General features: G+C 34.6%; 2 protein-coding genes across 2 annotated transcripts; one reads left to right on the forward strand and one right to left on the reverse strand.

Annotated features, from left to right (window-relative positions):
- Positions 1–14,966: 14,966 nt before the first annotated feature.
- Positions 14,967–18,652, forward strand: LOC147300780 (uncharacterized). The gene is made up of 6 exons (XM_086283377.1): positions 14,967–15,373; positions 15,684–15,946; positions 16,142–16,332; positions 16,466–16,559; positions 16,741–16,934; positions 17,550–18,652. The coding sequence occupies exons 1-6, from the start codon at positions 15,176–15,178 to the stop codon at positions 17,735–17,737; spliced, it is 1,128 nt and encodes a 375-aa protein (XP_086139503.1). The 5' UTR covers positions 14,967–15,175; the 3' UTR covers positions 17,738–18,652.
- On the reverse strand, positions 17,014–20,420 carry LOC147300781 (uncharacterized). Its single transcript, XM_086283376.1, has 6 exons — positions 19,937–20,420; positions 19,546–19,674; positions 19,146–19,339; positions 18,502–18,649; positions 18,202–18,406; positions 17,014–18,121 (listed from the first exon to the last, which is right to left on the reverse strand). The coding sequence occupies exons 1-6, from the start codon at positions 20,144–20,146 to the stop codon at positions 17,817–17,819; spliced, it is 1,191 nt and encodes a 396-aa protein (XP_086139502.1). The 5' UTR covers positions 20,147–20,420; the 3' UTR covers positions 17,014–17,816.
- Positions 20,421–22,946: the final 2,526 nt, after the last annotated feature.

Here is a 22,946-nt window from a genome sequence, read left to right on the forward strand (position 1 = left end):
GTTTTGCAGCTGTTTGAGCTAAGATTTCCAAGCTATTCACATAATGAAAACCTATACTTTGTTTCGGTCGAGTTCCCCATTCAAAATGCATGTAACAGTGAGAAACGCACTGTCTTGGCGAAAGAAAACGTTTTTGTACAACTTCATAGAAATAGCTGTAACTTTTGATAGAAGACTCAGACAAACATGTTTATGGCCTTATATTATAGAACTCAAGGTCTACGTGCTGGGAAAACAGGTTTTGCAGCTGTTTGAGCTAAGATTTCAAAGTTATTCACATAATGAAAACCTATACTTTGTTTCGGTCGAGTTCCCCATTCAAAATGCATGTAACAGTGAGAAACGCACTATCTTGGCGAAAGAAAACGTTTTTGTACAACTTCATAGAAATAGCTGTAACTTTTGATAGAAGACTCAGACAAACATGTTTATGGCCTTATATTATAGAACTCAAGGTCTCCGTGCTGGGAAAACAGGTTTTGCAGCTGTTTGAGCTAAGATTTCCAAGTTATTCACATAATGAAAACCTATACTTTGTTTCGGTCGAGTTCCCCATTCAAATGCATGTAACAGTGAGAAACGCACTGTCTTGGCGAAAGAAAGCGTTTTTGTACAACTTCATATAAATAGCCGTAACTTTTGATAGAAGACTCAGACAAACATGTTTATGGCTTTATCTTATAGAACTCAAGGTTCCCGTGCTGGGAAAACAGGTTTTGCAGCTGTTTGAGCTAAGATTTCCAAGTTATTCACATAATGAAAACCTATACTTTGTTTCGGTCGAGTTCCCCATTCAAATGCATGTAACAGTGAGAAACGCACTGTCTTGGCGAAAGAAAGCGTTTTTGTATAACTTCATATAAATAGCTGTAACTTTTGATAGAAGACTCAGACAAACATGTTTATGGCTTTATCTTATAGAACTCAAGGTCTCCGTGCTGGGCAAACAGGTTTTGCAGCTGTTTGAGCTAAGATTTCCAAGTTATTCACATAATGAAAACCTATACTTTGTTTCGGTCGAGTTCCCCATTCAAATGCATGTAACAGTGAGAAACGCACTGTCTTGGCGAAAGAAAGCGTTTTTGTACAACTTCATATAAATAGCTTTAACTTTTGATAGAAGACTCAGACAAACATGTTTATGGCTTTATCTTATAGAACTCAAGGTTCCCGTGCTGGGAAAACAGGTTTTGCAGCTGTTTGAGCTAAGATTTCCAAGTTATTCACATAATGAAAACCTATACTTTGTTTCGGTCGAGTTCCCCATTCAAATGCATGTAACAGTGAGAAACGCACTGTCTTGGCGAAAGAAAGCTATTTTGTACAACTTCATATAAATAGCTGTAACTTTTGATAGAAGACTCAGACAAACATGTTTATGGCTTTATCTTATAGAACTCAAGGTCTCCGTGCTGGGAAAACAGGTTTTGCAGCTGTTTGAGCTAAGATTTCCAAGTTATTCACATAATGAAAACTTATACTTTGTTTCGGTCGAGTTCCCCATTCAAATGCATGTAACAGTGAGAAACGCACTGTCTTGGCGAAAGAAAGCGTTTTTGTACAACTTCATAGAAATAGCTGTAACTTTTGATAGAAGACTCGGATACACATGTTTATGGCTTTATCTTATAGAACTCAAGGTCTACGTGCTGGGAAAACAGGTTTTGCAGCTGTTTGAGCTAAGATTTCCAAGTTATTCACATAATGAAAACCTATACTTTGTTTCGGTCGAGTTCCCCATTCAAAATGCATGTAACAGTGAGAAACGCACTATCTTGGCGAAAGAAAACGTTTTTGTACAACTTCATAGAAATAGCTGTAACTTTTGATAGAAGACTCAGACAAACATGTTTATGGCTTTATCTTATAGAACTCAAGGTTCCCGTGCTGGGAAAACAGGTTTTGCAGCTGTTTGAGCTAAGATTTCCAAGTTATTCACATAATGAAAACCTATACTTTGTTTCGGTCGAGTTCCCCATTCAAATGCATGTAACAGTGAGAAACGCACTGTCTTGGCGAAAGAAAGCGTTTTTGTACAACTTCATATAAATAGCCGTAACTTTTGATAGAAGACTCAGACAAACATGTTTATGGCTTTATCTTATAGAACTCAAGGTTCCCGTGCTGGGAAAACAGGTTTTGCAGCTGTTTGAGCTAAGATTTCCAAGTTATTCACATAATGAAAACCTATACTTTGTTTCGGTCGAGTTCCCCATTCAAATGCATGTAACAGTGAGAAACGCACTGTCTTGGCGAAAGAAAGCGTTTTTGTATAACTTCATATAAATAGATGTAACTTTTGATAGAAGACTCAGACAAACATGTTTATGGCTTTATCTTATAGAACTCAAGGTCTCCGTGCTGGGCAAACAGGTTTTGCAGCTGTTTGAGCTAAGATTTCCAAGTTATTCACATAATGAAAACCTATACTTTGTTTCGGTCGAGTTCCCCATTCAAATGCATGTAACAGTGAGAAACGCACTGTCTTGGCGAAAGAAAGCGTTTTTGTACAACTTCATATAAATAGCTGTAACTTTTGATAGAAGACTTAGACAAACATGTTTATGGCTTTATCTTATAGAACTCAAGGTTCCCGTGCTGGGAAAACAGGTTTTGCAGCTGTTTGAGCTAAGATTTCCAAGTTATTCACATAATGAAAACCTATACTTTGTTTCGGTGGAGTTCCCCATTCAAATGCATGTAACAGTGAGAAACGCACTGTCTTGGCGAAAGAAAGCTATTTTGTACAACTTCATATAAATAGCTGTAACTTTTGATAGAAGACTCAGACAAACATGTTTATGGCTTTATCTTATAGAACTCAAGGTCTCCGTGCTGGGAAAACAGGTTTTGCAGCTGTTTGAGCTAAGATTTCCAAGTTATTCACATAATGAAAACTTATACTTTGTTTCGGTCGAGTTCCCCATTCAAAATGCATGTAACAGTGAGAAACGCACTGTCTTGGCGAAAGAAAGCGTTTTTGTACAACTTCATAGAAATAGCTGTAACTTTTGATAGAAGACTCGGATACACATGTTTATGGCTTTATCTTATAGAACTCAAGGTCTCCGTGCTGGGCAAACAGGTTTTGCAGCTGTTTGAGCTAAGATTTCCAAGTTATTCACATAATGAAAACCTATACTTTGTTTCGGTCGAGTTCCCCATTCAAATGCATGTAACAGTGAGAAACGCACTGTCTTGGCGAAAGAAAGCGTTTTTGTACAACTTCATAGAAATAGCTGTAACTTTTGATAGAAGACTTAGACAAACATGTTTATGGCTTTATCTTATAGAACTCAAGGTTCCCGTGCTGGGAAAACAGGTTTTGCAGCTGTTTGAGCTAAGATTTCCAAGTTATTCACATAATGAAAACCTATACTTTGTTTCGGTCGAGTTCCCCATTCAAATGCATGTAACAGTGAGAAACGCACTGTCTTGGCGAAAGAAAGCGTTTTTGTACAACTTCATATGAATAGCTGTAACTTTTGATAGAAGACTCGGATACACATGTTTATGGCTTTATCTTATAGAACTCAAGGTTCCCGTGCTGGGCAAACGGGTTTTGCAGCTGTTTGAGCTAAGATTTCCAAGTTATTCACATAATGAAAACCTATACTTTGTTTCGGTGGAGTTCCCCATTCAAATGCATGTAACAGTGAGAAACGCACTGTCTTGGCGAAAGAAAACGTTTTCGTACAACTTCATAGAAATAGCTGTAACTTTTGATAGAAGACTCAGACAAACATGTTTATGGCTTTATCTTATAGAACTCAAGGTCTCCGTGCTGGGCAAACAGGTTTTGCAGCTGTTTGAGCTAAGATTTCCAAGTTATTCACATAATGAAAACCTATACTTTGTTTCGGTGGAGTTCCCCATTCAAATGCATGTAACAGTGAGAAACGCACTGTCTTGGCGAAAGAAAGCGTTTTTGTACAACTTCATATAAATAGCTGTAACTTTTGATAGAAGACTTAGACAAACATGTTTATGGCTTTATCTTATAGAACTCAAGGTCTCCGTGCTGGGAAAACAGGTTTTGCAGCTGTTTGAGCTAAGATTTCCAAGTTATTCACATAATGAAAACTTATACTTTGTTTCGGTCGAGTTCCCCATTCAAAATGCATGTAACAGTGAGAAACGCACTGTCTTGGCGAAAGAAAGCGTTTTTGTACAACTTCATAGAAATAGCTGTAACTTTTGATAGAAGACTCGGATACACATGTTTATGGCTTTATCTTATAGAACTCAAGGTCTCCGTGCTGGGCAAACAGGTTTTGCAGCTGTTTGAGCTAAGATTTCCAAGTTATTCACATAATGAAAACCTATACTTTGTTTCGGTCGAGTTCCCCATTCAAATGCATGTAACAGTGAGAAACGCACTGTCTTGGCGAAAGAAAGCGTTTTTGTACAACTTCATATGAATAGCTGTAACTTTTGATAGAAGACTCGGATACACATGTTTATGGCTTTATCTTATAGAACTCAAGGTTCCCGTGCTGGGCAAACGGGTTTTGCAGCTGTTTGAGCTAAGATTTCCAAGTTATTCACATAATGAAAACCTATACTTTGTTTCGGTGGAGTTCCCCATTCAAATGCATGTAACAGTGAGAAACGCACTGTCTTGGCGAAAGAAAACGTTTTCGTACAACTTCATAGAAATAGCTGTAACTTTTGATAGAAGACTCAGACAAACATGTTTATGGCTTTATCTTATAGAACTCAAGGTCTCCGTGCTGGGCAAACAGGTTTTGCAGCTGTTTGAGCTAAGATTTCCAAGTTATTCACATAATGAAAACCTATACTTTGTTTCGGTGGAGTTCCCCATTCAAATGCATGTAACAGTGAGAAACGCACTGTCTTGGCGAAAGAAAGCGTTTTTGTACAACTTCATATAAATAGCTGTAACTTTTGATAGAAGACTTAGACAAACATGTTTATGGCTTTATCTTATAGAACTCAAGGTTCCCGTGCTGGGCAAACAGGTTTTGCAGCTGTTTGAGCTAAGATTTCCAAGTTATTCACATAATGAAAACCTATACTTTGTTTCGGTCGAGTTCCCCATTCAAATGCATGTAACAGTGAGAAACGCACTGTCTTGGCGAAAGAAAGCTATTTTGTACAACTTCATATAAATAGCTGTAACTTTTGATAGAAGACTCAGACAAACATGTTTATGGCTTTATCTTATAGAACTCAAGGTCTCCGTGCTGGGAAAACAGGTTTTGCAGCTGTTTGAGCTAAGATTTCCAAGTTATTCACATAATGAAAACTTATACTTTGTTTCGGTCGAGTTCCCCATTCAAAATGCATGTAACAGTGAGAAACGCACTGTCTTGGCGAAAGAAAGCGTTTTTGTACAACTTCATAGAAATAGCTGTAACTTTTGATAGAAGACTCGGATACACATGTTTATGGCTTTATCTTATAGAACTCAAGGTCTCCGTGCTGGGCAAACAGGTTTTGCAGCTGTTTGAGCTAAGATTTCCAAGTTATTCACATAATGAAAACCTATACTTTGTTTCGGTCGAGTTCCCCATTCAAATGCATGTAACAGTGAGAAACGCACTGTCTTGGCGAAAGAAAGCGTTTTTGTACAACTTCATAGAAATAGCTGTAACTTTTGATAGAAGACTTAGACAAACATGTTTATGGCTTTATCTTATAGAACTCAAGGTTCCCGTGCTGGGAAAACAGGTTTTGCAGCTGTTTGAGCTAAGATTTCCAAGTTATTCACATAATGAAAACCTATACTTTGTTTCGGTCGAGTTCCCCATTCAAATGCATGTAACAGTGAGAAACGCACTGTCTTGGCGAAAGAAAGCGTTTTTGTACAACTTCATATGAATAGCTGTAACTTTTGATAGAAGACTCGGATACACATGTTTATGGCTTTATCTTATAGAACTCAAGGTTCCCGTGCTGGGCAAACGGGTTTTGCAGCTGTTTGAGCTAAGATTTCCAAGTTATTCACATAATGAAAACCTATACTTTGTTTCGGTGGAGTTCCCCATTCAAATGCATGTAACAGTGAGAAACGCACTGTCTTGGCGAAAGAAAACGTTTTCGTACAACTTCATAGAAATAGCTGTAACTTTTGATAGAAGACTCAGACAAACATGTTTATGGCTTTATCTTATAGAACTCAAGGTCTCCGTGCTGGGCAAACAGGTTTTGCAGCTGTTTGAGCTAAGATTTCCAAGTTATTCACATAATGAAAACCTATACTTTGTTTCGGTGGAGTTCCCCATTCAAATGCATGTAACAGTGAGAAACGCACTGTCTTGGCGAAAGAAAGCGTTTTTGTACAACTTCATATAAATAGCTGTAACTTTTGATAGAAGACTTAGACAAACATGTTTATGGCTTTATCTTATAGAACTCAAGGTTCCCGTGCTGGGCAAACAGGTTTTGCAGCTGTTTGAGCTAAGATTTCCAAGTTATTCACATAATGAAAACCTATACTTTGTTTCGGTCGAGTTCCCCATTCAAATGCATGTAACAGTGAGAAACGCACTGTCTTGGCGAAAGAAAGCTATTTTGTACAACTTCATATAAATAGCTGTAACTTTTGATAGAAGACTCAGACAAACATGTTTATGGCTTTATCTTATAGAACTCAAGGTCTCCGTGCTGGGAAAACAGGTTTTGCAGCTGTTTGAGCTAAGATTTCCAAGTTATTCACATAATGAAAACTTATACTTTGTTTCGGTCGAGTTCCCCATTCAAAATGCATGTAACAGTGAGAAACGCACTGTCTTGGCGAAAGAAAGCGTTTTTGTACAACTTCATATAAATAGCTGTAACTTTTGATAGAAGACTCGGATACACATGTTTATGGCTTTATCTTATAGAACTCAAGGTCTCCGTGCTGGGCAAACAGGTTTTGCAGCTGTTTGAGCTAAGATTTCCAAGTTATTCACATAATGAAAACCTATACTTTGTTTCGGTCGAGTTCCCCATTCAAATGCATGTAACAGTGAGAAACGCACTGTCTTGGCGAAAGAAAGCGTTTTTGTACAACTTCATATAAATAGCTGTAACTTTTGATAGAAGACTCGGATACACATGTTTATGGCTTTATCTTATAGAACTCAAGGTTCCCGTGCTGGGCAAACAGGTTTTGCAGCTGTTTGAGCTAAGATTTCCAAGTTATTCACATAATGAAAACCTATACTTTGTTTCGGTCGAGTTCCCCATTCAAATGCATGTAACAGTGAGAAACGCACTGTCTTGGCGAAAGAAAACGTTTTCGTACAACTTCATAGAAATAGCTGTAACTTTTGATAGAAGACTCAGACAAACATTTTTATGGCCTTATATTATAGAACTCAAGGTCTCCGTGCTGGGAAAACAGGTTTTGCAGCTGTTTGAGCTAAGATTTCCAAGTTATTCACATAATGAAAACTTATACTTTGTTTCGGTCGAGTTCCCCATTCAAATGCATGTAACAGTGAGAAACGCACTGTCTTGGCGAAAGAAAGCGTTTTTGTACAACTTCATATAAATAGCTGTAACTTTTGATAGAAGACTCAGACAAACATGTTTATGGCTTTATCTTATAGAACTCAAGGTCTCCGTGCTGGGCAAACAGGTTTTGCAGCTGTTTGAGCTAAGATTTCCAAGTTATTCACATAATGAAAACCTATACTTTGTTTCGGTCGAGTTCCCCATTCAAATGCATGTAACAGTGAGAAACGCACTGTCTTGGCGAAAGAAAGCGTTTTTGTATAACTTCATATAAATAGCTGTAACTTTTGATAGAAGACTCAGACAAACATGTTTATGGCTTTATCTTATAGAACTCAAGGTCTCCGTGCTGGGCAAACAGGTTTTGCAGCTGTTTGAGCTAAGATTTCCAAGTTATTCACATAATGAAAACCTATACTTTGTTTCGGTCGAGTTCCGAAAATGCACCAAGGTTCCGGAATGTTCGGAATTCCGGAATGTTCAGCGTTCCGGAATGCACCAAGGTTCCGGAATGTTCGGAATTCCGGATTGTTCAGAGTTCCGGAATGTTCAGAATTCCGGAATGCACCAAGGTTCCGGAATGTTCGGAATTCCGGAATGTTCAGGGTTCCGGAATGCACCAAGGTTCTGGAATGTTCGGAATTCCAGAATGTTCAGAGTTCCAGAATGCACCAAGGTTCCGGAATGTTCAGAGTTCCGGAATGCACCAAGGTTCCGGAATGTTCAGAATTCCGGAATGCACCAAGGTTCCGGAATGCACCAAGGTTCCGGAATGTTCGGAATTCCGGAATGCACCAAGGTTCCGGAATGTTCGGAATTCCGGAATGTTCAGAGTTCCGGAATGCACCAAGGTTCCGGAATGCACAAAGGTTCCGGAATGTTCAGAGTTCCGGAATGCACCAAGGTTCCGGAATGTTCGGAATTCCGGAATGTTCAGAGTTCCGGAATGAACCAAGGTTCCGGAATGTTCGGAATTCCGGAATGTTCAGAGTTCCGGAATGCACCAAGGTTCGGGAATGTTCGGAATTCCGGAATGCACCAAGGTTCCGGAATGTTCGGAATTCCATTCAAACTCTGTTCTGTATATTCTAATTCCCTTGTTTTCATTCAAACTCTGTTCTGTACATTCTAATTCCGTTGTTTTCATTCAAACTCTGTTCTGTACATTTTAATTCTGTTGTTTTGATTCAAATTCCATTGTTTTGATTCAAATTCTGTTCTCTACATTCTAATTCCGTTGTTTTTTTATTCAAACTCTGTTCTGTACATTCTAATTCCGTTCTTTTCATTCAAACTCTGTTCTGTACATTCTAATTCCGTTGTTTTCATTCAAAGTCTGTTCTGTACATTCTAATTCCGTTGTTTTCATTCTAATTCCGTTGTTTTCATTCAAACTCTGTTCTGTACATTCTAATTCAGTTGTTTTCATTCTAATTCCGTTGTTTTTTTATTCAAACTCTGTTCTGTACATTCTAATTCCGTTGTTTTCATTCAAAGTCTGTTCTGTACATTCTAATTCCGTTGTTTTCATTCAAAGTCTGTTCTGTACATTCTAATTCCATTGTTTTTATTCAAACTCTGTTCTGTACATTCTAATTCCGTTGTTTTCATTCAAAGTCTGTTCTGTACATTCTAATTCCGTTGTTTTCATTCAAACTCTGTTCTGTACATTCTAATTCCATTGTTTTTATTCAAACTCTGCTCTGTACATTCTACTTCCGTTTTTCATTCAAACTCTGTTCTGTACATTCTAATTCCGTTGTTTTCATTCAAAGTCTGTTGTGTACATTCTACTTCCGTTGTTTTCATTCAAACTCTGTTCTGTATATTCTCAATCCCTTGTTTTCATTCAAACTCTGTTCTGTACATTCTAATTCCGTTGTTTTCATTCAAACTCTGTTCTGTACATTCTAATTCAGTTGTTTTCATTCTAATTCCGTTGTTTTTTTATTCAAACTCTGTTCTGTACATTCTAATTCCGTTGTTTTCATTCAAAGTCTGTTCTGTACATTCTAATTCCATTGTTTTTATTCAAACTCTGTTCTGTACATTCTACTTCCGTTTTTCATTCAAACTCTGTTCTGTACATTCTAATTCCGTTGTTTTCATTCAAAGTCTGTTCTGTACATTCTAATTCCGTTGTTTTCATTCAAACTCTGTTCTGTTCATTCTAATTCCGTTGTTTTCATTCAAACTCTGTTCTGTACATTCTAATTCTGTTTTTTTCATTCAAACTCTGTTCTGTACATTTTAATTCCGTTTTTTTTTCATTCAAAGTCTGTTCTGTACATTCTAATTCCGTTGTTTTCATTCAAAGTCTGTTCTGTACATTTCAATTCAGTTTTTTTTATTCTAATTCCGTTGTTTTCATTCAAACTCTGTTCTGTATATTCTAATTCCTTTGATTTCATTCAAACTCTGTTCTGTACATTCAAATCCGTTGTTTTCATTCAAACTCTGTTCTGTACATTCTAATTCCGTTGTTTTCATTCTAATTCTGTTTGTTTCAATATTCCATTGTTTTCATTCTAATTCTGTTTTCATTCAAACTCTGTTCTGTACATTTCAATTCAGTTTTTTTTATTCTAATTCCATTGTTTTCATTCAAACTCTGTTCTGTACATTCTAATTCTGTTTTTTTCATTCAAACTCTGTTCTGTACATTTTAATTCCGTTTTTTTTCATTCAAACTCTGTTCTGTACATTTCAATTCTGTTGTTTTCATTCAAATTCCATTGTTTTTATTCAAACTCTGTTCTGTACATTCTAATTCCGTTGTTTTCATTCAAACTCTGTTCTGTACATTCTAATTCCGTTGTTTTCATTCAAACTCTATTCTGTACATTCCAATTCCGTTGTTTTCATTCAAACTCTGTTCTGTACATTTCAATTCTGTTTTTTTTATTCTAATTCCATTGTTTTCATTCAAACTCTGTTCTGTACATTCTACTTCCGTTTTTCATTCAAACTCTGTTCTGTACATTCTAATTCCGTTGTTTTCATTCAAACTCTGTTCTGTACATTCTAATTCCGTTGTTTTCATTCAAACTCTGTTCTGTACATTCTAAATCCGTTGTTTTCATTCAAACTCTGTTCTGTTCATTCTAATTCCGTTGTTTTCATTCAAACTCTGTTCTGTTCATTCTAATTCTGTTGTTTTGATTCAAATTCCATTGTTTTTCCATTGAACTGAATTTGAATGAAAACAATGGAATTTGAATGAAAACAACAGAATTAGAATGAAAACAATCGACTACTAATACATTCTAATTCCGTTGTTTTCATTCAAACTCTGTGCTATACATTTAAATTCTGTTGTTTTGATTCAAATTCCATTGTTTTCATTCAAACTCTGTTCTGTACATTCTAATTCCGTTGTTTACATTCAAACTCTGTTCTGTACATTCTAATTCTCTTGTTCTCATTCAAATTCCGTTTTTTTTTCATTCAAACTCTGTGCTATACATTTAAATTCTGTTGTTTTGATTCAAATTCCATTGTTTTCATTCAAACTCTGTTCTGTACATTCTAATTCCGTTGTTTACATTCAAACTCTGTTCTGTACATTCTAATTCCATTGTTTTCATTCAAACTCTGTTCTGTACATTCTAATTCTTTTGTTTTCATTCAAAGTCTGTTCTGTACATTCTAATTCCGTTGTTTTCATTCAAAGTCTGTTCTGTACATTTCAATTCAGTTTTTTTTATTCTAATTCCGTTGTTTTCATTCAAACTCTGTTCTGTACATTCTAATTCCTTTGATTTCATTCAAACTCTGTTCTGTACATTCAAATCCGTTTTTTTCATTCAAACTCTGTTCTGTACATTCTAATTCCGTTGTTTTCATTCTAATTCTGTTTGTTTCAATATTCCATTGTTTTCATTCTAATTCTGTTTTCATTCAAACTCTGTTCTGTACATTTCAATTCAGTTTTTTTTATTCTAATTCCATTGTTTTCATTCAAACTCTGTTCTGTACATTCTAATTCTGTTTTTTTCATTCAAACTCTGTTCTGTACATTTTAATCCCGTTTTTTTTTCATTCAAACTCTGTTCTGTACATTTCAATTCTGTTGTTTTCATTCAAATTCCATTGTTTTTATTCAAACTCTGTTCTGTACATTCTAATTCCGTTGTTTTCATTCAAACTCTGTTCTGTACATTTTAATTCCGTTGTTTTCATTTAAAGTCTGTTCTGTACATTCTAATTCTCTTGTTTTCATTCAAATTCTGTTCTGTACATTCTAATTCCGTTGTTTTCATTCAAACTCTGTTCTCTACATTCTAATTCTGTTGTTTTCATTCAAATTCCATTGTTTTGATTCAAATTCAGTTCTGTTCATTCTAATTCTGCTTTTTTTCATTCAAATTCCGTTGTTTTCATTCTAATTCCGTTGTTTTTTTTATTCAAACTCTGTTCTGTACATCATAATTCCGTTGTTTTCATTCAGAGTCTGTTCTGTACATTCTAATTCTGTTGTTTTAATTCAAACTCTGTTCTGTACATTCTAATTCCGTTGTTTTCTTTCAAACTCTGTTCTGTACAAATCAGTTTTTTTTATTCTAATTCTCTTGTTTTCATTCAAACTCTGTTCCGTACATTCTAATTCCGTTTTTTTCATTCAAACTCTGTTCTGTACATTTCAATTCTGTTGTTTTGATTCAAATTCCATTGTTTTCATTCAAACTCTGTTCTGTACATTCTAATTCTGTTGTTTTGATTCAAATTCCATTGTTTTTCCATTGAACTGAATTTGAATCAAAACAATGGAATTTGAATGAAAACAATGGACTATTAATACATTCTAATTCCGTTGTTGTCATTCAAACTCTGTTCTGTACATTCCAATTCAGTTTTTTTTATTCTAATTCCATTGTTTTCATTCAAACTCTGTTCTGTACATTCTAATTCCGTTTTTTTCATTCAACCTCTGTTCTGTACATTTCTATTCTGTTGTTTTGATTCAAATTCCATTGTTTTTATTCAAACTCTGTTTTGTACATTCTACTTCCGTTTTTCATTCAAACTCTGTTCTGTATATTCTAATTCTGTTGTTTTCATTCAAACTCTATTCTGTACATTCTAATTCCGTTGTTTTCATTCAAACTCTGTTCTGTACATTTCAATTCTGTTTTTTTATTCTAATTCTGTTGTTTTCATTCAAACTCTGTTCTGTACGTTCTAATTACGTTGTTTTCATTCAAACTCTGTTCTGTACATTCTAATTCCGTTTTTTTTCATTCAAACTCTGTTCTGTACATTCTAATTCCGTTGTTTTCATTCAAACTCTGTTCTCTACATTCTAATTCCGTTTTTTTCATTCAAACTCTGTTCTGTACATTCTAATTCCTTTGATATCATTCAAACTCTGTTCTGTACATTTTAATTCCGTTGTTTTCATTTAAAGTCTGTTCTGTACATTCTAATTCTCTTGTTTTCATTCAAATTCTGTTCTGTACATTCTAATTCCGTTGTTTTCATTCAAACTCTGTTCTCTACATTCTAATTCTGTTGTTTTCATTCAAATTCCATTGTTTTGATTCAAATTCAGTTCTGTTCATTCTAATTCTGTTGTTTTCATTCAAACTCTGTTCTGTACATTCTAATTCTGTTGTTTTGATTCAAATTCCATTGTTTTTCCATTGAACTGAATTTGAATGAAAACAATGGAATTTGAATGAAAACAACAGAATTAGAATGAAAACAATGGACTATTAATACATTCTAATTCCATTGTTTTCATTCAAACTCTGTTCTGTACATTTCAATTCTGTTTTTTTAATTCTAATTCTGTTGTTTTGATTCAAATTCAGTTCTGTTCATTCTAATTCTGTTGTTTTTTTCTAATTCCGTTGTTTTTTTATTCAAACTCTGTTCTGTACATTCTAATTCCGTTGTTTTCATTCAAACTGTTCTCTACATTCTAATTCTGTTGTTTTCATTCAAATTCCATTGTTTTGATTCAAATTCAGTTCTGTTCATTCTAATTCTGTTGTTTTCATTCAAACTCTGTTCTGTACATTCTAATTCTGTTGTTTTGATTCAAATTCCATTGTTTTTCCATTGAACTGAATTTGAATCAAAACAATGGAATTTGAATGAAAACAACAGAATTAGAATGAAAACAATGGACTATTAATACATTCTAATTCCGTTGTTTTCATTCAAACTCTGTTCTGTACATTCTAATTCTGTTTTTTTCATTCAAACTCTGTTCTGTACATTCTAATTCCGTTTTTTTTCATTCAAACTCTGTTCTGTACATTTCAATTCTGTGGTTTTGATTCAAATTCCATTGTTTTCTTTCAAATTCTGTTCTCTACTCTAATTCCGTTGTTTTCATTCTAATTCTGTTGTTTGTTTTAATATTCCATTGTTTTCATTCTAATTCTGTTGTTTTCATTCAAATTCCGTTTTTTTCATTCAAACTTTGTTCTATACATTTCAATTCTCTTGTTTTGATTCAAATTCCATTGTTTTCTTTCAAATTCTGTTCTCTACATTCTAATTCCGTTGTTTTCATTCAAACTCTGTTCTGTACATTCTAATTCCGTTGTTTTCATTCAAACTCTGTTCTGTACATTCTAATTCTCTTGTTCTCATTCAAATTCCGTTTTTTTCATTCAAACTCTGTTCTATACATTTCAATTCTCTTGTTTTGATTCAAATTCCATTGTTTTCTTTCAAATTCTGTTCTCTACATTCTAATTCCGTTGTTTTCATTCAAACTCTGTTCTGTACATTCTAATTCCGTTGTTTTCATTTAAACGCTGTTCTGTACATTCTAATTCCGTTGTGTTCATTCAAACTCTGTTCTGTACATTCTATTTCCGTTGTTTTCATTCAAACTCTGTTGTGTACATTCTAATTCCGTTGTTTTCATTCAAATTCCATTGTTTTGATTCAAATTCAGTTCTGTTCATTCTAATTTCGTTGTTTTCATTCAAACTCTGTTCTGTACATTCTAATTCTCTTGTTCTCATTCAAATTCCGTTTTTTTCATTCAAACTCTGTTCTATACATTTCAATTCTCTTGTTTTGATTCAAATTCCATTGTTTTCTTTCAAATTCTGTTCTCTACATTCTAATTCCGTTGTTTTCATTCAAACTCTGTTCTGTACATTCTAATTCCGTTGTTTTCATTCAAACTCTGTTCTGTACATTCTAATTCTGTTGTGTTCATTCAAACTCTGTTCTGTACATTCTAATTCCGTTGTTTTCATTCAAACTCTGTTCTCTACATTCTAATTCTGTTGTTTTCATTCAAATTCCATTGTTTTGATTCAAATTCAGTTCTGTTCATTCTAATTCTGTTGTTTTCATTCAAACTCTGTTCTGTACATTCTAATTCTGTTGTTTTGATTCAAATTCCATTGTTTTTCCATTGAACTGAATTTGAATCAAAACAATGGAATTTGAATGAAAACAACAGAATTAGAATGAAAACAATGGACTATTAATGGTCCGTGTACTTTTCGGTATTTGAAGTTTTGTTTCAGAAACCAAAACGAAAAAACGATATTTAAAAGAATTTTCATTTTTTAAATTTTTGATAAAGAATAAAATGGGCGAAAATAACTTGTTTTTTCATTCGGTGGTAACAAATAGCCGTCATACACTTAAAATTAGACGTGCTTTTTTGGATTTCTTCGTGATTCAAATAATGAAAGTATACTAGCGCAAAAACAAAAAAATAGACGCATTTTCAATGTCTGAAACGGGAAGTACTTCTTCTGCGCGTTTTTTTATGGCGCGCGCACACCGTCCCCCACACAAGAGATCGACGGCCTTAAAGTTACACTGGAATAAACAGAGGATGGACCATTACGTTGTTTTTAGGAAAACTAAGAGAGTGACACTCCGGGACGAAGACATGACTGCAGAAAAACTGGGTCGCATCTTTCAGGTAGATATGTAAACTTCGCAAACTTTGCTTTCAGCAGTTTTTTTTATGAACGTTATTGTTCTTCCTTACTGCGGAACGGCTAACGTTAACATTTGGTGATTTCATGTAGGCCTACTTTTACTAATACTATGTCTAGCCGTCTTCATTGTGCTAATATGTGAATTGTGCACATGTGCTAATGTGTAAATAGTTATTCATTGACTTTTACCGGCTACTAGCTAATAAGTAAGCCTTTAGAGCCTATTAACCGTGTGCACAGGAGTAACACGTTAGCAGAGCAACGTGATTTACGGAAACTTTTCTTAAACAGGTATCCGCGCATACTCTGTACATCACGGATGATTCAAACGTGGCTATGTTCCCCGGTGCGGTCTCTGGTGTTTTCAGCGCATTAGACCTTACACCCAGAGGTCACTATGAAGTCCACGGAGAAGACATGGAGTCAATTCCAACAGCAGGTTCCAGCGGGCAGCGTTTTGCATTTATGCGAGCACCAGCTGTGGCAGCGTCTGCACCTTCACGTTCACAGCAGGCTACTTCAAGTTCCCCTATGTCCTCCAAAACATTTCAGAGGTAGGATGAGTCTGTGTTCTTGAATATTAAATTACAGAACAGGCAAAATAAAAAGAAACATAAGGTGCATGGATAGTTGAATTGTTAAGAATAGCAAAGCTGTTTTAGTACAATTTGCCTATAGCAATCACTGAATGGATTTGTGGCCTGCTGTCTTTTACAAGATATGTAAAATTATTATGTTTTGTTTTACAGATCAGTGTACTTTGCAGATGTAGTTGGTGGGAGGTTGATTCCCAATAGAATGGTGGTTGTACGATTCCTGGAGTCTGAGGCTACGCTTCAAGGGATAGTAGGAAAAGTGCAAGATGCCATTGGTAATTACAACCCAATAATTTTGACAGATGCACAGGGCAATGCAATTCTGGAGTCGGAGGGCACAACAGGTGAGCCATAATATTACAGCTAAAGCCCATATCTTATGGAGAGACATGTCTTACCAGACTCTTTGTAATATTTATTGGGTAATATGGTATTGGCTTCTAAACAGGTTTCTTTGGTTTTGTTTTTCATCTGTAGGGTCACAGTACTGGAGACAAAATGCACGAAAAATTCTTGCTGTGCCTGAACAAGACTTTAATTGCCTCCAGGGAACAAAGAGGAAGAAACTGAGGTATGTGAATAAATATGTATATACTATAGGATGAACATCAATATAGAAGAATTAATTTGATTTAAATCCTATAATAGCAGTAAGACATCACTACATAAATCATCATCTATCAGTAAGTGATGTGATGTTTCTTTAAGCCAGTAAGTAGCTTTGACATCTGATTATCCATTTTTATTTGTAGCAGCCATAAAGATGATGACAGTGCCAGTTTGGGAGAAGTGAGTGACAAAATAGAAGAGTTGGTGTTGGCATCTCAAAGTCTGCCAGCTGTCACAGCAGCAATCAAAGAGCTCACTGATCTTGCAGTTGCCCAGAAAGTCACAACCCCCAAGCTGCAGACACTCAAGGAGGGATTTAGCTGCGTGGTTTGTATGAGTATGTTCAAATGTTGCTTAGTAAATACATCTACACTAACATTTTAATTACAATTAAAACAATGTCAAACCACATTCAATCATTACTTTGGACAAACATTTTTTTACCAAACATAGGCTCTTTATTCAGCAGTGTCCATTTAAATACTTAGGCACAGACAATCAAGATGCAGGTCTACTGTAACATAACATTCAAAAGTTTACATGCACATTTAATTTGGGTTCTCCTTGCAATCTTGACTATGAAAGTATAGCTTTTCAAATTGATTACAATGTCAGTATGGGTGACGGTACACTGTTCACAGTAATGTAAAACTAAAAAGTTCACATTTAAAATGGGACTGTAGTTGCATATATTGAATCAAGTACCTGTAACTTTTTCATTTTTCTTGCTTGCTAATTGAGAAAATGTACTGATTTTGCCCCTCATCAATTATAGACAAAAATATAGACAGGGACTTTCTCAGAACAGCGTGAACAAGAGGAATTACAGAATAACCAAAAATATTCTGCATGCTGTCTGTAAATTTATGTCAAGACTGACTTTGAACCTATAGTTTGAACTAAATTCAACATAAATGGATAACAGTCTCACTTATCTGATTTACTTTTGCAGACATCATTGAGGATCCAGTGTTCTCACTGTGCTGCAGAAGCATTATTGGCTGCAAGACATGTGTGGAACAGTGGCAAGAGACATCACAGCACTGTGCAAAATGCAGGGAGAGTAACAACGGAGTTCTACAAATTACTGGTCTAACAGCTGCATTTTCTGTATTGAAATCTTTTTTTGCAGAGGAGTAATGTAGTGTGTACACACAAATGTTTACAGTCAGTTGATTTTTTTTTTTGTCTGTTCTGTACAGTTTACAGATGCAGTGGTTCATACATTTCTCTGAGTTATGTTTATGAGACAGAGCAGAGCTTCTTTGTATGGCATAAAGTCACCATTTACGGCTCTAAAAAACAAATGTGAAATATCAGGATATTTTTCTGCAAAATGACTCTCTGTTCTAAGTTTGTCCTGTTCGGTTGTGAAGGGATCAACTCCAAAAGTCGAATATTCTTTGAGTGCAGATCCCAAGTGCTGCCTGTAAAGGTCTGCTGCTTCAAGTGCATTTGGCAAGAGCTCTGGAGAAATTCTTCTTTTACACCCATGTTCTGCAAAGTGATTTGGTATGCCTTTTCCTGTAAAAAATAGAGGAGGTGTTTAAATGTTCATTATCAGGGTTGTAAGCAATCTGACTTTTTTTTTTTTTTTTTTTTACCTGGGATTCTATGAGCATTCCATGATTCTACCACACTTGCAAGACCAATGTTACACAGCTGACAGGTTAGATTGGACACACAGTATCGCACAAGGTTATCCTCCATATCTATCTCCTCCTGGTCCATCAGCTGGAGTAGGGCAGTTTTTAGTGGGTAGTTGACACGGTTGTTGATTTCAGGCCAAATCCTTTCAACTGTGTGGTTCTAAAAGAGTTAAAAGAAACATGTCTTAAATGTACGTAGTAGTACACGTAATAGTATAAGAATTTCAGCTGATGTTAATGGTACTTAAATCTTACTCTTGTGGATGAGGTCTGTAAATAAGGCAGTCTCTCCTGATTGAAGCGATGATGTGACAGCATCTCTTGCATGAACAGTGTTAAATAAAATTCCTTTCCATGGTCTACTCGCACCTGGTCCCACATACCATAGGTGATCACTGCAGGTCTGGTACAGGAAAAATAAAGAACATTTATTAACTATTTTGCTTTAAGACCAGCAAAGGTGTTATTATTTTGAATGTATTCATTCATGTTTTTTTTGGGTAATATTTTAGTTGTAGTAGGACAACATATATTTCTTAAGTTTCTTTGCAATGTCACTGTCATGCTCAGACTTTAGATGTATGTCAGAACAATTGAAAGATATGTGGAAATCCAAGAACCTTGTTCCATTCATAAATGAACACTGATTAATTGCAATAAAGTAGTTAAATGATTCATGTGCAATTCCATTTTATTTATTTTTACATTAATAGAAAATGTTGATCAAAATGTTTGGTAAGTTCTTAATATATTATATTCAGGAACATAACCAGACCCATCTGTTGCATGTCTAATTTAAATTCAAATATTGTAAATTTGGGTGCAGCTCATGTCCAATATGACTAACATGTCCATCAAAACACTTAAGATGAAATAAATGGTTTGAGAGGTTGTATTACCTGAAAACATATTCATAGATGCTCAAGTTGTTTTTGATTGGCATTGTGGAATGACTCACAATCTTTTTACTGAATCCATCTACAGCTAAAACATGGGTGACTCCAAACATTACAAGTTTCTCGTTTTGGTCCAGGTGAACCTTGTGCCCCATGCATTCAGCATGGTACGGTGTGGGATTAAGATTCCGAGCTCCCTTACAAAAAAATCACAAAAATAAATGACAGCTGACTGGATAAAGGCAGATTTGATCATACGTTTGAGGAAGAGTCAAGTAACTGTTAAAGCAGGGCGTACATCTGTTAAACAGAATTAGGCCCTACCATTACATGATGTATATCACAAATATGACAAAGAACATTGGAATACAGTTCTAGTGGAAGATTAAATAACATAGGCTACCTGGCGTCTTGCTTCATGATAAGGTTGATGCACCTCTCTTAAAATTGACCCAATTCGTCCCTCTGCAGCATGTACCCCTTTTGTGGACAGATAGCCCTTCATCATTTTGCGGCCATATGTTGGGCCCACCTGTTTAAAATAAAAGATCATGCTACTACTAGAACAACAAATGTAAAGTAGCTTATTCTGAAAGCAAATGTGTAAAGCTAAAGTATTGTGCTAATTAACTGTACAAATACCAGTGAGAGACATCTTTAAAATAACTAACGTTACCCACCACCCGCAAGACGCTAAAACGCGCGGGCGCGCGCACACAGTCTAGACTAACCCCCTTACAACCCAGTTAAGACAACCATACACAGTCATAAGGTGAAGGAAGAAAGTACCTTACCTCATTTATAGCTTGTGTCACCTCAAGCTCCAACCGTGTGTCCGAGAGTCGACAGCTAGTGATTTGCTCAGCACAAAACTTTCTAACATTTCTCGCAGAAAATCCTCTCACTTCCCCGTGTTCATATGACAGACGCTCTGATATAATTTCCGATGACAGGCCTTGTTTTGCCATCTCCATGATCACGTCTGAGTATTTTTCCAACGTCATGATGTCCACACTACAGTGTTTGCCATAAGTTTGCGCATCACTTGTACAGGTTGTTGACCTACTAAAACTTCCGGTTCAGACAAAATAAATAAAGGGCCCTTTCTCGTTCTTTTTTCTTGGGTTTTTCGTTTCTGATGTGCGAAAGGACAAAATGAAAAAAACAATTGTTTTACGTTTTTCATTTTAGCTTTTTAAGTTGAGAATTAAATAAGTGTCTCATTTTCTTTTTTAAATTATACTTTCTGAAACGAAACTTCAAATACCGAAAAGTACACGGACCATTAATACATTCTAATTCCGTTGTTTTCATTCAAACTCTGTTCTGTACATTTCAATTCAGTTTTTTTTATTCTAATTCCATTGTTTTCATTCAAACTCTGTTCTGTACATTCTAATTCTGTTTTTTTCATTCAAACTCTGTTCTGTACATTCTAATTCCGTTTTTTTCATTCAAACTCTATTCTGTACATTCTAATTCCGTTGTTTTCATTCAAACTCTGTTCTGTACATTTCAATTCTGTTTTTTTTATTCTAATTCTGTTTTTTTCATTCAAACTCTGTTCTGTACATTCTAATTCCGTTTTTTTCATTCAAACTCTGTTCTGTACATTTCTATTCTGTTGTTTTGATTCAAATTCCATTGTTTTTATTCAAACTCTGTTTTGTACATTCTACTTCCGTTGTTTTCATTCAAACTCTGTTCTGTACATTCTAATTCCGTTGTGTTCATTCAAACTCTGTTCTGTACATTCTAATTCCGTTGTTTTCATTCAAACTCTGTTCTCTACATTCTAATTCTGTTGTTTTCATTCAAATTCCATTGTTTTGATTCAAATTCAGTTCTGTTCATTCTAATTCTGTTGTTTTCATTCAAACTCTGTTCTGTACATTCTAATTCTGTTGTTTTGATTCAAATTCCATTGTTTTTCCATTGAACTGAATTTGAATCAAAACAATGGAATTTGAATGAAAACAACAGAATTAGAATGAAAACAATGGACTATTAATACATTCTAATTCCGTTGTTTTCATTCAAACTCTGTTCTGTACATTTCAATTCAGTTTTTTTTATTCTAATTCCATTGTTTTCATTCAAACTCTGTTCTGTACATTCTAATTCTGTTTTTTTCATTCAAACTCTGTTCTGTACATTCTAATTCCGTTTTTTTCATTCAAACTCTATTCTGTACATTCTAATTCCGTTGTTTTCATTTAAACTCTGTTCTGTACATTTCAATTCTGTTTTTTTTATTCTAATTCTGTTTTTTTCATTCAAACTCTGTTCTGTACATTCTAATTCCGTTTTTTTCATTCAAACTCTGTTCTGTACATTTCTATTCTGTTGTTTTGATTCAAATTCCATTGTTTTTATTCAAACTCTGTTTTGTACATTCTACTTCCGTTGTTTTCATTCAAAATCTGTTCTGTACATTCTAATTCCGTTGTTTTCATTCAAATTCCATTGTTTTGATTCAAATTCAGTTCTGTTCATTCTAATTTCGTTGTTTTCATTCAAACTCTGTTCTGTACATTCTAATTCTCTTGTTCTCATTCAAATTCCGTTTTTTTCATTCAAACTCTGTTCTATACATTTCAATTCTCTTGTTTTGATTCAAATTCCATTGTTTTCTTTCAAATTCTGTTCTCTACATTCTAATTCCGTTGTTTTCATTCAAACTCTGTTCTGTACATTCTAATTCCGTTGTTTTCATTCAAACTCTGTTCTGTACATTCTAATTCCGTTGTGTTCATTCAAACTCTGTTCTGTACATTCTAATTCCGTTGTTTTCATTCAAACTCTGTTCTCTACATTCTAATTCTGTTGTTTTCATTCAAATTCCATTGTTTTGATTCAAATTCAGTTCTGTTCATTCTAATTCTGTTGTTTTCATTCAAACTCTGTTCTGTACATTCTAATTCTGTTGTTTTGATTCAAATTCCATTGTTTTTCCATTGAACTGAATTTGAATCAAAACAATGGAATTTGAATGAAAACAACAGAATTAGAATGAAAACAATGGACTATTAATACATTCTAATTCCGTTGTTTTCATTCAAACTCTGTTCTGTACATTTCAATTCAGTTTTTTTTCTTCTAATTCCCTTGTTTTCATTCAAACTCTGTTCTGTACATTCTAATTCTGTTTTTTTCATTCAAACTCTGTTCTGTACATTCTAATTCCGTTTTTTTCATTCAAACTCTATTCTGTACATTCTAATTCCGTTGTTTTCATTCAAACTCTGTTCTGTACATTTCAATTCTGTTTTTTTTTATTCTAATTCTGTTTTTTTCATTCAAACTCTGTTCTGTACATTCTAATTCCGTTTTTTTCATTCAAACTCTGTTCTGTACATTTCTATTCTGTTGTTTTGATTCAAATTCCAGTGTTTTTATTCAAACTCTGTTTTGTACATCCTACTTCCGTTTTTCATTCAAACTCTGTTCTGTATATTCTAATTCTGTTGTTTTCATTCAAAGTCTGTTCTGTACATTCTAATTCCGTTGTTTTCATTCAAACTCTGTTCTGTACATTCTAATTCCGTTGTTTTCATTCAAACTCTATTCTGTACATTCTAATTCCGTTGTGTTCATTCAAACTCTGTTCTGTACATTCTATTTCCGTTGTTTTCATTCAAACTCTGTTCTGTACATTCTAATTCCGTTGTTTTCATTCAAACTCTATTCTGTACATTCTAATTCCGTTGTTTTCATTCAAACTCTGTTCTGTACATTTCAATTCTGTTTTTTTTATTCTAATTCCGTTGTTTTCATTCAAACTCTGTTCTGTACATTCTAATT

Source organism: Aulonocara sp. 'chitande type north' Nkhata Bay, linkage group LG23 (genome assembly GCF_057382095.1).
Source record: "Aulonocara sp. 'chitande type north' Nkhata Bay isolate Kocher_YH1m ecotype deep benthic linkage group LG23, A_spYH_male_GT1.1, whole genome shotgun sequence".
Lineage (NCBI taxonomy): Eukaryota > Metazoa > Chordata > Actinopteri > Cichliformes > Cichlidae > Aulonocara > Aulonocara sp. 'chitande type north' Nkhata Bay.